This window comes from Muscardinus avellanarius (assembly GCF_963383645.1).
Source record: "Muscardinus avellanarius genome assembly, chromosome: 3".
In the NCBI taxonomy this organism is placed as follows: domain Eukaryota; kingdom Metazoa; phylum Chordata; class Mammalia; order Rodentia; family Gliridae; genus Muscardinus; species Muscardinus avellanarius.
The window spans coordinates 4,773,150-4,787,663 of NC_137788.1; the positions used below are offsets into that span (position 1 = coordinate 4,773,150).

General features: G+C 52.0%; 1 protein-coding gene across 2 annotated transcripts; it reads left to right on the plus strand.

Moving 5' to 3' along the window:
• Nucleotides 1-1,830: 1,830 nt before the first annotated feature.
• TAS1R1 (taste 1 receptor member 1) lies at nucleotides 1,831-14,023 on the plus strand (the record flags this gene model as incomplete). Of its 2 annotated transcripts, XM_080692166.1 has the most annotated exons (6): nucleotides 1,831-2,021; nucleotides 6,684-6,990; nucleotides 8,461-9,222; nucleotides 9,449-9,661; nucleotides 10,766-10,886; nucleotides 13,092-14,023. In XM_080692166.1, the coding sequence occupies 6 exons, from the start codon at nucleotides 1,831-1,833 to the stop codon at nucleotides 14,021-14,023; spliced, it is 2,526 nt and encodes an 841-aa protein (XP_080548292.1). The 2 variants fall into 2 exon arrangements, with proteins under 2 accessions (XP_080548292.1, XP_080548293.1); XM_080692167.1 differs by lacking the exon at nucleotides 8,461-9,222.
• Nucleotides 14,024-14,514: the final 491 nt, after the last annotated feature.

Sequence of the window (14,514 nt, forward strand, 5' to 3'; positions counted from 1 at the left end):
ATGGGAAATACACACAACGGAATTCTACTCAGCAATAAGGAAGAACAAAATCATGTCATTCACAAGAAGATGGAAAGCCCTGGAGAACATTGTGTTAAGTGAGATCAGCCAAGCACAGAAAGGGAAGGGACAATTGTTTTCTCTAATATGCCCAGACTAGGGAGTATTAGGGACACCAGAGGGACTCCTGACAATGGAGGGGAAACCTCAGCAAAGCTAGAGAGGAAGGGTAGGAGAGGAAGAAGGCTGAGGCTGATTAATGGAGGAGCTACACCCGAATATGTGTATGAGTGTGAATGTAGCATGGTCAGCCTGGACACTCAGTGTTGGGAGGGGGAGGGGAAGGGGAAGTGGGGGAGAGGGGGCACCAGCACTGTGTGAATGTGTGCCATTGTCAATATGATCCACGTTATGATGTGAAAATATAGTTTACCAATAAAAAAAGAAAAAAGAAAGAATAATAAATGGACACAGGAGCTGGGCGTGGTAGCGCACGCTTGCAATCCCAGTACTTGGGAGGCTAAGATAGAATGATTCTTCAGGTTCAAAGCCAACCTCAGCTACTTAGTGAGGCTCTCAGCAACATAGTGAGACCCGGTTTCCAAATAAAATATAAAAATAGAGCCGGGCGTGGTGGTGCACGCTTGCAACCCCAGCGCTTGGGAGGCTGAGACAGGAGGATCGCACAGGTTCAAAGCCAGCCTCAGCTACTTAGTGAGGATCTCAGCATCTTAGACCCTGTTTCCAAATAAAATATAAAATAGGTCTGGGGAGTGTAGCCTGGAGGTAGAAATGCCCCTGGGTTCCACCCCTAGTACCCCCAAAAAGAGAAAAAATAGGAGGTGTAGTTCAGAGGTAGAGTGCTCTGGGTTTCAGCCTCAGTAACACACACACACACACACACACACACACACACACACACACACACACACACGGTAAAAATAAAGCTGGGCGTGGTAGCACATGCTTGTAATCCCAGAATTTGGGAGGCTGAAACAGGAGAATCGTGGTTCAAGGACATTCTCAACTACTTAGTGAAGCCCTTTACAACTCAGTGAGACCCTGTTTCAAAATAAAGAATAGAAGCCGGGCATGGTGGCACATGCTTGTAATCCCCGCGCTTGGGAAGCTGAGACAGGAGGATCGCACAGGTTCAAAGCCAGCTTCAGCTACTTAGTGAGGCTCTCAGCAACTTAGTGAGACCCTGTTTCCAAATAAAATATAAAATGGGTCTGGGAGTATAGAAAGCCTCTGGGTTCCACCCCCAGTACCACCAAAAAAAACCAAAAAAAAAAACAAAAAAAAAAAACAATAGGGCTGAGGATGTAGCTTGGAGGCAGAATGTCCCTGGGTTTTATCCCCAGTACTGCAAAAACAAGTTTTTTTCTTTTAATTAAAATTTAAAAAGGGCAGGTGAGGTAGCTCAGAGGTAGAATGCCCAGTACCACAAAATAAAGTTCCCTGAAAACAACCAAGCATACCCTACTCCTCCCAGCACCCAGGGGGGCTGCGACTCAGCCTTCCTGCCACCCGAAATGCCAAGCTCCCTTCCCTTCCGGCACCAGGGGAAGTCAGAGGCACCAGAGCCAAAACAAAAGCCACCATTCACCGTCCAGAAGAGGGGTCGCGGTACCACCTGGTTTGCATCTGCGGCCTGGCCCTGCCCAGTTCCTGAGCGGGACCACAGACCCGGTCCTACAGCTGGGCTCCAGGCCCGCCCTGGCAGGCACACTGCCCACGGTGTCCAGGCAGCTGCGGGCTTTCTATTTAAATGATAGTCTCATCCGAGGGTGGTGCTGGGCCATGCTGGGCACGCGGCGCCTGGCCAGCATGTCACTCTGGGCGGCTCACCTGGTCACCCTGCAACTTTGTGTCGCCTGTTGCTGGGCTTTCAACTGCCAGGAGACAGAGTCCTCTCCCGACTTCAGCCTCCCGGGGGACTACCTCCTCGCGGGTCTGTTCCCTCTCCATGCTGACCGTCTAGAGGTGAGACAAGGACCCCAGGTGACCCTCTGTGACAGGTGAGTGAAGGCCAGCGGAACTGTGGCTTGGTGGCCGTGTGGCTAGACCTGCGTGCGAGACCGCAGACGCGGTCAGCTCCCACTCCGTCCTTCTGCTAGTGTGGGTGTCACGCCGTTCCAGGTGTTTCCTGGCTTTTCTCTCCAATAGAGTGTGGTTTCCCAGGAGCGGGAAAGGGAGACCTGACACTGGATGCTTCTTTGGGAGCTTAGCAAGGATGCTTTATCTATGTGCCTTCGTGAAGCCGGCAGTCCACGTAGAGAAACCCGGCTTCGCTGCCTGTGGACCGTCCCTAGCCCAGAGGCTGGGAAGCTGCCTGGCTCCAGGCAGGATCCCCTCCCCAGGAAGCACACTTGACTACTGGCCCAGGGGGAAGGTTCTGGAAACCCTCATGTATACGAGGACCAGGCCAAAGAGCTGCACACGGGAGCCTAGGAAAAGACACCTGAGGCCAGCAGGAGGACATAAGAAAACTGGCCGCCAGTAACTGAAGGACGTTGTGTGCAGGAGGCACTGAGCCTCCGCCGGGCGCCTGGGGATGGAGGTGATGGAAACGACAGGGAAACCGTCCAACAGGTGGAGAGGCTGGAGAGCGGAACGGGCTAACACGCTGTCCAGCTGGGCTGGGCTGAATCGTGTCCCCAGCATGTTGTGACAGCCATTCCTGCAGCACCGGCAAAGAGGCGCGCACGCCTTCAGCGCATGCCTAAGGGTCCCCGTGCGGTGCACTAGCGTGACCACCTGAAGCAGGTGTGGTTAATTTTAATGTCAGTTTGTCCAGGTGATGGTACCAGGGTTGCTTGGACTAGCACCAGTGTGGATATTGCTTTGAAGGTATTGTATATACGTATGTATGTATGTACGTATGTATGTATGTACGTATGTATGTATGTATGTATGTATGTATGTATTTGCTGTGCTGGGAATGGAACCTGGGGCATTCTACCTCTAAGCACTATTTTTTATTCTATTTATTTATTTATTTATTTGGTGGTACTAGGGATGGAACCCAAACCCTCCGGGCTACACTCCCAAACCTATTTTATATTTTATATGGGAACAGGGTATCTTAAGCCAGCTGATGCTGGCTTCGAACCTGCATGATCCTCCTGTCTCAGCCTCCCAACCGGGAGGATTACAAGCGTGCGCCACCATGCCCAGCTCTATTCTTTATTTTGAAACAGGGTCTCACTGAGTTGCAGAGGGCCTCATTAAATAGCTGAGGCTGAGCTGGGCGTGGTGGCACACGCTTGTAATCCCAGCATTTGGGAGGCTGAGACGGGAGGATCACAGTTTGAGGACAGCCTCAGCTACTACTTAGGGCCTATGCAACTCAGTGAGACCCTGTTTCAAAATAAAGAATTAAAAATAGGACTGGGAGCCCTTGTAATCCCCACGCTTGGGAGGCGGAGACAGGAGGATCGCGCTGGTTTGAACCAGACTTGCTGGCTTAAGAGACCCTGTTTCCAAATAAAAAATATAAAATGGGTCTGGGAGCCGTGTGGCACACGCTTGCAATCCCCGCACTTGGGAGGCTGAGACAGGAGGATCACATGGGTTCGAAGCCAGCGCAGCCACTCAGTGAGGCTCTCAGCAACTTAGTGAGACCCTGCTTCCAAATGAAATATAAAAAAGGTCTGGGAGTATAGCCCGGAGGTAGAAAGCCTCTGGGTTCCACCCCCAGTACCACCAAAAAAAAATTAAATAAATAAAATGGGTCTGGGAGTGTAGCCCAGAGGTAGAAGGGTTTCCAGAAATCCCAGTACCACCAAAAAAAAAAAAAAAAAAAAAAAAAAAAAAAGGACTTGGGGGTGTTATAGCTCAGAGGTAGAATGCCCTGGGTTTCAGCCCTGGTACCACAAAATAAATAAATAAATAAATAAAAATAGTTGAGGCTGTCTACAAACCGTGACCCTCCTGTCTCAGCATCCCAAATGTTGGGATTACAAGCATGCACCACCATGCCCAGCTCCCAGCCTTGTTTTTACTATAGATAGTGTGTGTGTGTGTGTGTGTGTGTGTGTGTGTGTGTGCACGCGCGCTCACGTGCTACTGGAAGTAGAACCCAGGGGCTTTTTTTTTTAATCTCTGGGCTATACTCTCAGACCTATTTTATACTTTATTTGGAAACAGGGTCTCACTGAGTTGCTGAGAGCCTAAGTAGCTGAGGCTGGCTTTGAACCTGCACAACCTATTATATTATATATATATATTTTTGTGTGTGTGTGTGGTACTGGGGTTCCTGGAAATCCTACCTCCGGGCTATACTCCCAGACTATTTTTATATTTTTTTAAATTTGGAAACAGGCTTCGAACCTGCGAGATCCTCCTGTCTCCGCCTCCCAAGTATGGGGATTATAAGCGTGCGCCACCACGCCCGGCTCTTTATATTTTGAAAGAGGGTCTCACTGAGTGGCAAAGGACCTCACTAAGTAGCTGAGGTCATTTGATCGCTAACCACGATCCTGTCTCAGCCTCCCAAATGCTGGGATTACAAATGTGTTCCACCATACCCACCTTGTAGGTATTTTTTAGATGTGATTAACACACGTATACATGTGTATGTGATACTGGAAATGAACCCAGAGACACTGTACCTCTGAGCTACACCCCCAGGTCTTATGATTAATTAATTAATTTGGTACTGAGAGTTGAACCTAGGAGCATTCTACTTCTGAGGTACACCCCCGGCCTGTTTTATTTTTTATTTTTTATTGTTTTGAGTGGTACTTGAGGTGGAACCCAGGGGATTTTCTACCTCCATCCGGCCCATACTCCCAGACCTATTTTATACTTTATTTGGAAACAGGGTCTCACTAAGTTGCTGAGAGCCTCACTAAGTAGCTGAGGCTGGTTTCGAACCTGTGCGATCCTCCTGTCTCAGCCTCCCAAGCTCTGGGATTACAAGCGTGGGCTGCAACGCCCGGCTCCTATTTTCCTATTTGATTATTTTGAAACAGGATCTCACTAAGTTGGTGAGGGCCTTGCTAAGTTTCTGAGGCTGGCCTCAGACCTTACATCCTTCTGTCTCAGCATCCCAAGGACTGGAATTACGGGCATGCGCCTGGCTCCCTCAGCCCTATTTATGCATGTATAGTACGAGATTGATACACCCTCAGCCCCATTTTATTGTTATTTTGAAACAGAGCCTTGCTAGGTTGATGAGTCTCACTTCCTGAGTGATCCTTCCGTCTCAGCCTCCCAAGTACTGGGATTATAGGTGTGTAGGTGTGTGCCACCATGTCATGCCCCCCCCCTCTCTCTCGTAGTAGGAATTGATTGAACCCAGAGGAATTCTATCTCTGAGCCACACTTCCAGCCCTATTTTGTTTTTAACTTTATTTATTTATTTATTTATTTATTTATTTAGTGTGTGGTACTGGGGGTGGAACCCAGAGGCTTTTTTACCTCTGGGTAGAAAAAAGTGCGGGGATTACAAGCGTGAGCCACCACGCCCGGCTTGTGGTTAATATTTAAATCCATAGCCTGGAGCCGGGCGTGGTGGCACACACTTGTAATCCCCGCGCTTGGGAGGCTGAGACAGGAGGATCGCACAGGTTCAAAGCCAGCCTCAGCTACTTAGTGAGGCTCTCAGCAACTTAGTGAGACCCTGTTTTCAAATAAAATATAAAATAGGTCTGAGGTATATAGCCCGGAGGTAGAAAGCCTCTGGGTTCCACCCCCAGTACCACCAAAAAAACCCAAAAACCAAAAAACAAACAAACAAAAAAAAAATCCCCCAAAAATAAAGAATAAAAAATAGGGCCGGGGGTGTAGCTCGGAGGTCAAATGCCCCTGGGTTCCACCCCCAGACGCACAAAAATATAAATAAATAAAGATTAGACTAGGGATGTGCCTTGAGGCTAGAACGCCTCTGGCATCAGCTCCAGTGCCCCCACACACACAATTAGCCAGGCATGGTGGTGCACACTTGTAATCCCAGTATCTCTCAGTCTTGTCTAGTACGAGCAAAGCCCTTTGTTCAATCCCTAGTACAGAAAATAAATAAACCGAGTAGAGCCCATGACCCTCCAAAATATGGATGGGCGTTTCATTAGTTGAAGACCTTAAGAGAAAAGACTGAGGTCCTAGAAAAAAGGGAATTCTGTCTTCAGACTCTATGGAAGTATTCACTCTGGCCAGGATGTGTAGCCTGGTGTCTGGCCCTGAAAATTTCTTACTTGCCAGCCCCCACAACCGTGCAAGCTGGTGAGCTAGTTCCTTAAGCATCTCTCTCACACCGCACGCACTGTGTGTGTGATTATGTGTGTGTGTATCTGTATACATATATAGTGTGTATCCTATTTACTCTGAGTGTACATGTGTGTATGTGTGTATATCTATGTATATATATGTGTGTATCCTATTGATTTTGTGTGTGTGTGTGTACGTGTGTGTATACCCTACTGATTCTGTTTCTCTGGAGAACACTGGTTAGTATTACAGGTTTCTCTGAGTCCTCCATAATGTATCCAGGTCCTACCTCCTGTAAGCCTGGGATCACCCCTGGAACCGTGCCCGCTCCAGACCCACGCTGAGGTCCATGCTGCACAGGCCTGGACAGCTGAGCCGCAGGTGCCTTCCTGCCCCCGCAGCCCGGGAGGCTGGGAGGCTGGCCGGCATCAGTGGAGCCCGCTCTCAGCGTTTGCTGGGTTTCCCTGCAGGTCCGGGAGCATCAATGGCCATGGCTACCACCTCTTCCAGGCCATGCGCTTCAGCATGGAGGAGATAAACAACTCCACGGCCCTGCTGCCCAACGTCACCCTGGGCTATGAGCTGTACGACGTGTGCTCGGACTCAGCCAATGTGTACGCCACGCTGAGCGTGCTCTCCCAGCTGGGGACCAACCTCCTGGAGATCCAAGGAGACCTTCCCCACTCTTCCCCCAAGGTGCTGGCAGTCATCGGGCCTGACACCACCACCAGCGCCTCCACCACCGCCGCCGTGCTCAGCCCCTTCCTGGTGCCCCTGGTAAGCCGGGCTTTGCCTTCTCCCGCTGGCAGGCTGGCGTGGGGGGGGCAGGGTGGGCGCTGCTGTCCCCTCGGAGGCCATCTGGCCACCCGGTCTCTGGACAGTCGCCGCTCTTCAGTCACTGCAGAGCCCTCTGGTGCGCTGCCTTCCTTCCTTCTCCAAGGGATGCTTGCAGGTCTCCCTGCTCAGCCCCCATGGGAACCCGGTCCCCTTGGGAACTACTGCCGGGTGTCACCCTCTGCCTCCACGCTCTCCATCCACCCAAAGCCTGCCTTCCTTCCCTCCCGGCTCAGGGCGAAGGGTGTCCCTCACCTTGTTTTGGTTTTGTCCTGAGAGTTGCTGAGAGTCAAAGTTGCTGAGGCTGGCTGTACACCTGTGATCTTCCCGTCTCAGCCTCTGAAGTACTAGGAATACAGGGGTGCACCATGGCGCCGGGCACGCCCTCACTGGTGGAGACCAGCCCTGTCTCTGTGCATAGTCCCATCCTGTCCGTTGGCCTAACCCCTCTTCTTCTACCTCTGAGCTACACTCCCAGCCCTATTTTTTTATTCTTTATTTTGAAACAGGGTCTCACTGAGTTGCAAAGGGCCTCACTAAGTAGCTGAGGCTGGCCACAAACCGGAATCCTCCTGTCTCATCCTCCCAAATGCTGGGATCACAAGTGTGTGCCACCACGCCCAGTTCTCACCCCTCTTCTGCTTGTCAGTTACTTCTGCTCAGTCTCCCTCCCCAAAAGTAAAAATAAAAAGGCATGAGTGGCCAGGCGTGGTGGTGCACGCTTGTAATCCCACAATTTGGGAGGCTGAGATAGGAGGATAGCGGTTCATGGACAGCCTCAGCTACTTAGTGAGGCCCTCTGCAACTTAGTGAAACCCTATTTCAAAATAAAGACTAAAAAATAGGGCAAGGGGTGTAGCTTGGAGGTCAAATGCCTCTGGGTTCCAGCCCCAGACCTGCAAAAAAACAAAACAAAACAAAACAAAAAAAACCAAAAAAAAAAAAAAAAAAAGCCTGAGTGTGTAGCTTGGAGGTAGACACCAGTTGGATCATAATGGAACATGTCACTTCTGGAGGCTTTCCAGAGCCCTTAGGGGTTCCCCAGAGCCATCAGGATAAAGACCAAGCCCGAGAGTTAAGGCCCCTTCCCTGCCCTATTCATGCAAAGGACCTCTGGCCAGACAGAAGGCCCTGTCAACCCTCAAACACATGATGCCATGTCCCTCCTGAAGGCAGGCCTTGCCCCCTGTGCTCAGAACGCAGGACCCCTCCCTCTACCCTGCCCACCAGGCAGATGCCCACGTCTCTCAGCACTGGCACCAGGAGAGCCTCCTCGTTGGTTCTGAGACTCGTGCCACACACCGCTCTCCTGTCTCCCTCCTCTGTGGGTCCCCACGCCCAGCACCGGGCTGGCACTGGGGGTCTTCAGCCGAGCTTGATGCCGCTGACCTCACTGAATGGGACCCCCCACAGATCAGCTACGAGGCCAGCAGCACGGTGCTCAGTGACAGGCGGCAGTACCCCTCTTTTCTACGCACCATCCCCAGCGACAAGTACCAGGTGGAGACCATAGTGCGGCTGCTGGAGACGTTCGGGTGGGTCTGGGTCTCGCTGGTCGGCAGCTACGGCGACTACGGGCAGTTGGGGATAGAGGCGCTGGAGAACCTGGCCACACAGCGGGGCATCTGCGTAGCCTTCAAGGACATCATGCCTTTGTCTGCCCAGGTGGGTGATGAAGGGATGCAGAGCATGATAAGCCACCTGGCCCAAGCCAGGACGACTGTGGTGGTGGTGTTCTCCAGCCGGCAGCTGGCTGGGGTGTTCTTCAGGTCCGTGGTGCTGGCCAACCTGACGGACAAGGTGTGGATCGCCTCGGAAGATTGGGCCATCTCCACACACATCACCACCGTGCCTGGGATCCAGGGCATCGGGACAGTGCTGGGCGTGGCTATCCAGCAAAGGCTTGTCCCCGGCCTGCAGGAGTATGAAGAGGCCTATGCCCGCACAGAAAAGGGAGCCCCTAGGGCTTGCCCCAAGGGCTCCTGGTGCAGTATCAATCAGCTTTGCAGTGAGTGCCAAGCCTTCACAGCACACACGATGCCCCGGCTTGGGGCTTTCTCCATGAGCTCTGCCTATAACGTGTACCAGGCGGTGTATGCCGTGGCCCATGGCCTCCACCAGCTCCTGGGCTGCACCTCTGGAGGCTGCTCCAGGCGCCGAGTCTACCCCTGGCAGGTAAGAGCATCTGGCCCCAGGCCCTCGTGTCAGGGAGAACCACCAATTCCAAGACAAGTAGCGTGGGCACTCTTGGCCACCCTCAGAGCCACTACCTCGTGGGCTGCTCTTCTCCCAGGCAAGTCCTTCTTCCCTCTGAACCAGGATGGAAGTCCCCAGCTCTTGCTTCCTGGGCTGCCTGGGTCTGTGTGGTCCGTCTATGACAGCTTCATGGTGTCCGTTTCAGCTTCTGGACCAGATCTCCAAGGTCAATTTCCTTCTCCATGGGGACACTGTGACCTTTGACGACAAGGGGGACCCCGTCAGTGGCTATAACATCATAGCCTGGGACTGGAGTGGGCCCAAGTGGACCTTCAGGGTCATTGGCTCCTCCACGTGGTCCCCAGTTGGGCTGAACATAAATAAGACCAGAATCCGGTGGCACAGAAAGGACAACCAGGTAATGGGGATGTGGTGATTTCCCTGGTGACTGCCTTGTGCGGTGCCCTTAGCCACAGCAGGAAGGGGACCCTGTGACAAGCTGCCATCGCTCTGCCCAGCCCTGCCAGGGATGCTAGCTCCTTATGCTAACAGATAGATGCCCAGCATGTCCTGGGAGAAGGCCCTAAGGACAGAGGCACAGAGATCCCTTGTGTGTGCGTGTAGTACTGGGAGTGGAACCCAGGGGTGGGGCGTTCTACCTCTGAGCTACACACTGAGCCCCATTTTGTTTTATTTTTTGTGACACCAGAAATTGAACCCAGGGACATTCTACCTCTGAGCTACACATCACCCAGCTAGTCTTTTTTTTAATTTTTATTTTTATTTTGTGGTACTGGGGATGAAACCCAGGGGGCTTCTACCTCTGGGCTACACTTCCAGGCCTATTTTATATTTTATTTGGAAACGGTCTCACTAAGTTGCTGAGAGCCTAAGTAGCTGAGGCCGGCTTTGAACCTGTGCAATCCTCCCGTCTCAGCCTTCCAAATACTGGGATTACAAGCATGCATCACCACGCCCGGCTGTCTTTTTATTTTTGAAACAGAATCTCACTGAATTGCAGAGGGCCTCACTAAGTAGCCGAAGCTGTCCATGGAACCGTGATCTTCCTACCTCAGCCTCACAAATGCTGAGATTACAAGCGTGGGCCACCATGCCTGACAATTTCTTGAATTTTGAAACAAGGTCTCATGATGTTGCAGAGGTTGGCCACAAACCTGTGATCCTTCTCCCTTAGCCTCCCAAGTACTGGCATCAGGGATGTTATTTTCTGTTCTGCATGTGAGCCCTTGACTTGGGCTCCTCCATGTGGTTGCAGAACCCCTGTGGCTTCTTTTTTTTTTTTTTTTTTTTTTTGGTGGTGGCAGCACTGGGGTTCCTGGAAGCCCTTCTACCTCCGGGCTACACTCCCAGACCTATTTTGTACTTTTTTATTTTTGGAAACAGGGTCTCTTAAGCCAGCGGGGCTGGCTCCGAACCAGCGCGATCCTCCTGTCTCCGCCTCCCAAGCGCGGGGATTACAAGCGTGTACCACCACGCCCGGTTCCCCTGTGGCTTCTTACAGGTGCCTACGTCTGTGTGTACCAGAGACTGTCTTGAAGGACACTATCGAGTCGTTGTGGGTTCCCAACACTGTTGTTTTGAGTGTGTGCTCTGTGAGGCTGGGACCTTCCTCAACAGGAGTGGTGAGTGGACAAGTATTTAGTAGAATGACCCAGCACTCCCGGGGGTGCACAGCAGACCAAAGGACCTTTCTAGGACCCTGTGTGTCCACACCCAGCCCCAGTTGCTGGGTTACCAGTTAGGTGCAGCTTGGATGACACCTGTCACTAGACTGACTTCTGATCAAGCAGAGAAAAATCACCCCCTGAAAGCCCTAGACCAAGGTGTATCGTCTATTAGAGAGCTTCTGTCATAGCTCCTACAAATAAATCTTATTCTGAATCCTATCTCTTTATTTTTTATTTTGTTTTTTTTTTGGGTGGTGCTAGGGATGGAACCCAGGGACATTCTACCTCTGAGCTACTCCCCAGCCCAATTTTTTTTGTGTGTGTGCAGGTCTGGGGATGGAACCCAGGAGCATTCAACCTCCGAGCTACACCCCCTGCCCTATTTTTATTCTTTCTTTCTTTCTTTATATTTTTTTATTTATTTTTTTGGTGGTACTGGGGGTGGAACCCAGGAGCTCTCTACCTCTGGGCTATACTCCCAGACCTATTTTATACTTTATTTGGAAAAAGTGTCTCACTAATTTGTTGAGAGCCTCACTAAGTAGCTAAGGCTGGCTTTGAACCTGTGTGATCCTCCTGTCTCAGCCTCCCAAACGCGGGGATTACAAGCGTGCGCCACCACGCCTGACTTTATTCTTTATTTTTGAGACAGGGTCTCACTAAGTAGCTGAGGCTGTCCGCAAACCACTATTCTCCTGTCTCAGCCTCCCAAATGCTGGGATTACAAGCATGCACCACCACGACAGGCTCCAATTTTTTTTACTCTTTATTTATTTGTTTGTTTGTTTGTTTGTTTTTGGTGGTACTGGGAATCGAACCCTTCTGCCTCCAGGCTACACTCCCAGACCTATTTTATATTTTATTTGGAAACAGGGTCTCTTAATCTAGTGAGGCTGGCTTCGAATCTGCAGGATCCTCCTGTCTCCGTCTCCCAAGCACGGGGATTACACGTGTGCGCCACCACGCCCGGCTTTATTTTAATTTAAATTTAATTTTTATTTTATTTTTGTGGCACTGGGGATTGAACCCAGGGGCATTCTACCTCCGAGCTACATTCCCAGCCCTATTTTTTTTTTTTTTTTTTTTTTTTGCGGGTCTGGGGATGGACCTCGGGGGCATTCAACCTCTAAGCTATACACCCACCCTATTTTTTATTCTTTCTTTTGAAACAGGGTCTTGCTAAGTTGCGGACAGACTCACTAAGTAGCTAAGGCTGTCCACGAACCTCGATCCTCCAATCTTAGCCTCCTGAATGCTGAGATTACAAGCGTGTGCCACCACACCTGGCTTCCAGCCCTGTTTTTTAATTATTTTGAAACAGCATCTCACTGAGTTGCAAAGGGCCTCACTAAGTAGCTGAGGCTGTCTGCAAACCGTGATCCTCCTGTCCCAGCCTCCCAAACGCTGGAATTACAAGTGTGTGCCACCATGCCTGGCTTATTTTTTATTTTTTTGGTGGTACTGGGGGTGGAACTCAGGGGCTTTCTACCTCCAGGCTACACTCCCAGACCTATTTTATATTTTATTTGGAAACAGGGTCTCACTAAGTTGCTGAGAGCCTCACTAAGTAGCTGAGGCTGGCTTCGAACCTGTGTGGTCCTCCTGTCTCAGCCTCCCAAGTGTGGGGATTACAAGCATGAGCCACCACCCCTGGCAGCCTGGCTTATTTTTTATTTTTTGCTGTACTGGGGATGAAACCCAGGGGCATTCTAGCTCCAGGCTACACCCCAGCCCTATTTTTTTCTTTATTTTGAAACAGGGTCTCACTGAGTTGCAGAGGGCCTCGCTAAGTAGGAGCTAAGGCTGTCCGTGAACCGCGATCCTCCTGTCTCAGCCTCCCGAATACTGGGATTACAAGCGTGTGCCACCACGCCCGGCTTCCCATCTCTTTATTCAAATGTTGTAGTTATCTGGGTGCGCTGGCACATGCTTGTAATCCCAGTACCTGAAAGGCTGAGACAGAAGTATTGCAGGTTTGTGACCAGGCTCTGCAATTTAGTGACACGCTCTCTTCTTTCTTTTCCCCACCTCCCTTCCTCATGAAAGTTCTCAGAGCCAAGCTGCTGTGAAAGCACTCTCCCAGCACCCGGCAGGCCCACACAATCCTCCTTCCCCTCTGCTTACCTGGCTCTCAACAACCGTCTTTGCCTTCTCTTTCAGATCTCCAAAGATGCCAGCCTTGCGGAAAAGAAGAGTGGGCACCCGAGGGAAGCCAGACCTGCTTCCCACGCACGGTGGAGGTTCTGACTTGGCACGAGCCCATCTCTTGGGTGCTGCTGGCAGCTAACACGCTATTTCTGCTGCTGCTGGTTGGCACTGCTGGCCTGTTCTCCAGGCACCTAGACACTCCTGTAGTGAGGTCAGCAGGCGGTAGTCTGTGCTTCCTCATGCTGGGCTCCCTGGCAGGGGCGAGCTGCAGCATCTATGGCTTCTTTGGGGAGCCTACCCTGGTCACATGCTTGCTACGCCAGGCGCTCTTTTTCCTCGGTTTTGCCGTCTTCCTCTCCTGCCTGATAATTCGTTCCTTCCAACTGGTCATCATCTTCAAATTTTCCACCAAGGTGCCCACGTCCTACCACGCCTGGGTCCGAAACCACGGTGCTGGCCTGTTTGTGATGATCAGCTCACTAGCCCAGCTGCTCATCTGTCTAACCTGGCTTGTGGTGTGGACTCCGCTGCCCACCAGGGAATACCAGCGCTTTCCCGAGCTGGTGGTGCTCGAGTGCACAGAGGCCAACTCGCTGGGCTTTCTCCTGGCTTTTACCTACAATGGACTCCTTTCTGCCAGTGCCTTTGCCTGCAGCTACCTGGGCAAGGACCTGCCAGAGAACTATAACGAGGCCAAATGCGTCACCTTCAGCCTGCTCCTCAACTTCACATCCTGGATCGCCTTCTTCACCATGGCCAGCATCTATCAGGGCAAGTACTTGCCCGTGGTCAACATTCTGGCCGTGTTGACCAGCTTGAGCAGCGGTTTCAGTGGTTACTTCCTCCCTAAGTGCTACGTGATCCTCTGTCGCCCAGACCTCAATAACACAGAGCACTTCCAGGCCTCCATCCAGGACTACACGAGGCGCTGCGGCTCCGCCTGACCAGTGGGCCAGCAGAGGCCGGCTGGACCCTAAGCCTCCCCTGTCCCTGAAGAAGGGCCTGAGGTGTCCGGGAGGCCTTGGTTGCGATGTGTAAGCACGCGGGAGAACACAGCCCGGCCTCAGGGCTGCCAATAAAGAAGTAAAAAGTGTGTTTACGGTTCAGCTCCGCCTGTCCTCTGAGCTCCCAGCGCAGCGCAGGCTCTGCGCCCAGCTTGGCGTTGCTAAGCAACTCCGGAAAGCCGCCCCGCCGGGCTAGCTCTGGGTCTGACCACGCCCCCTCTACGCCATTGGCTGTTGCAGGAGGCCACGCCCCCGGGGCGGGATCTAGAAACGCCCAGCCTCCGAGGCGTCCCGCCCCAGCTGGTGCGCCCTGACGTCACGTCCGGCGCCCTGACGGCGGCGTCTCCGCACGGTGGGCCGGGCACGTCGGACCCGGGCCGTTGATCGGCGGCTGCGGAGGTGACGGGAGCGTGGCGGTGCCCCGGCCTCCG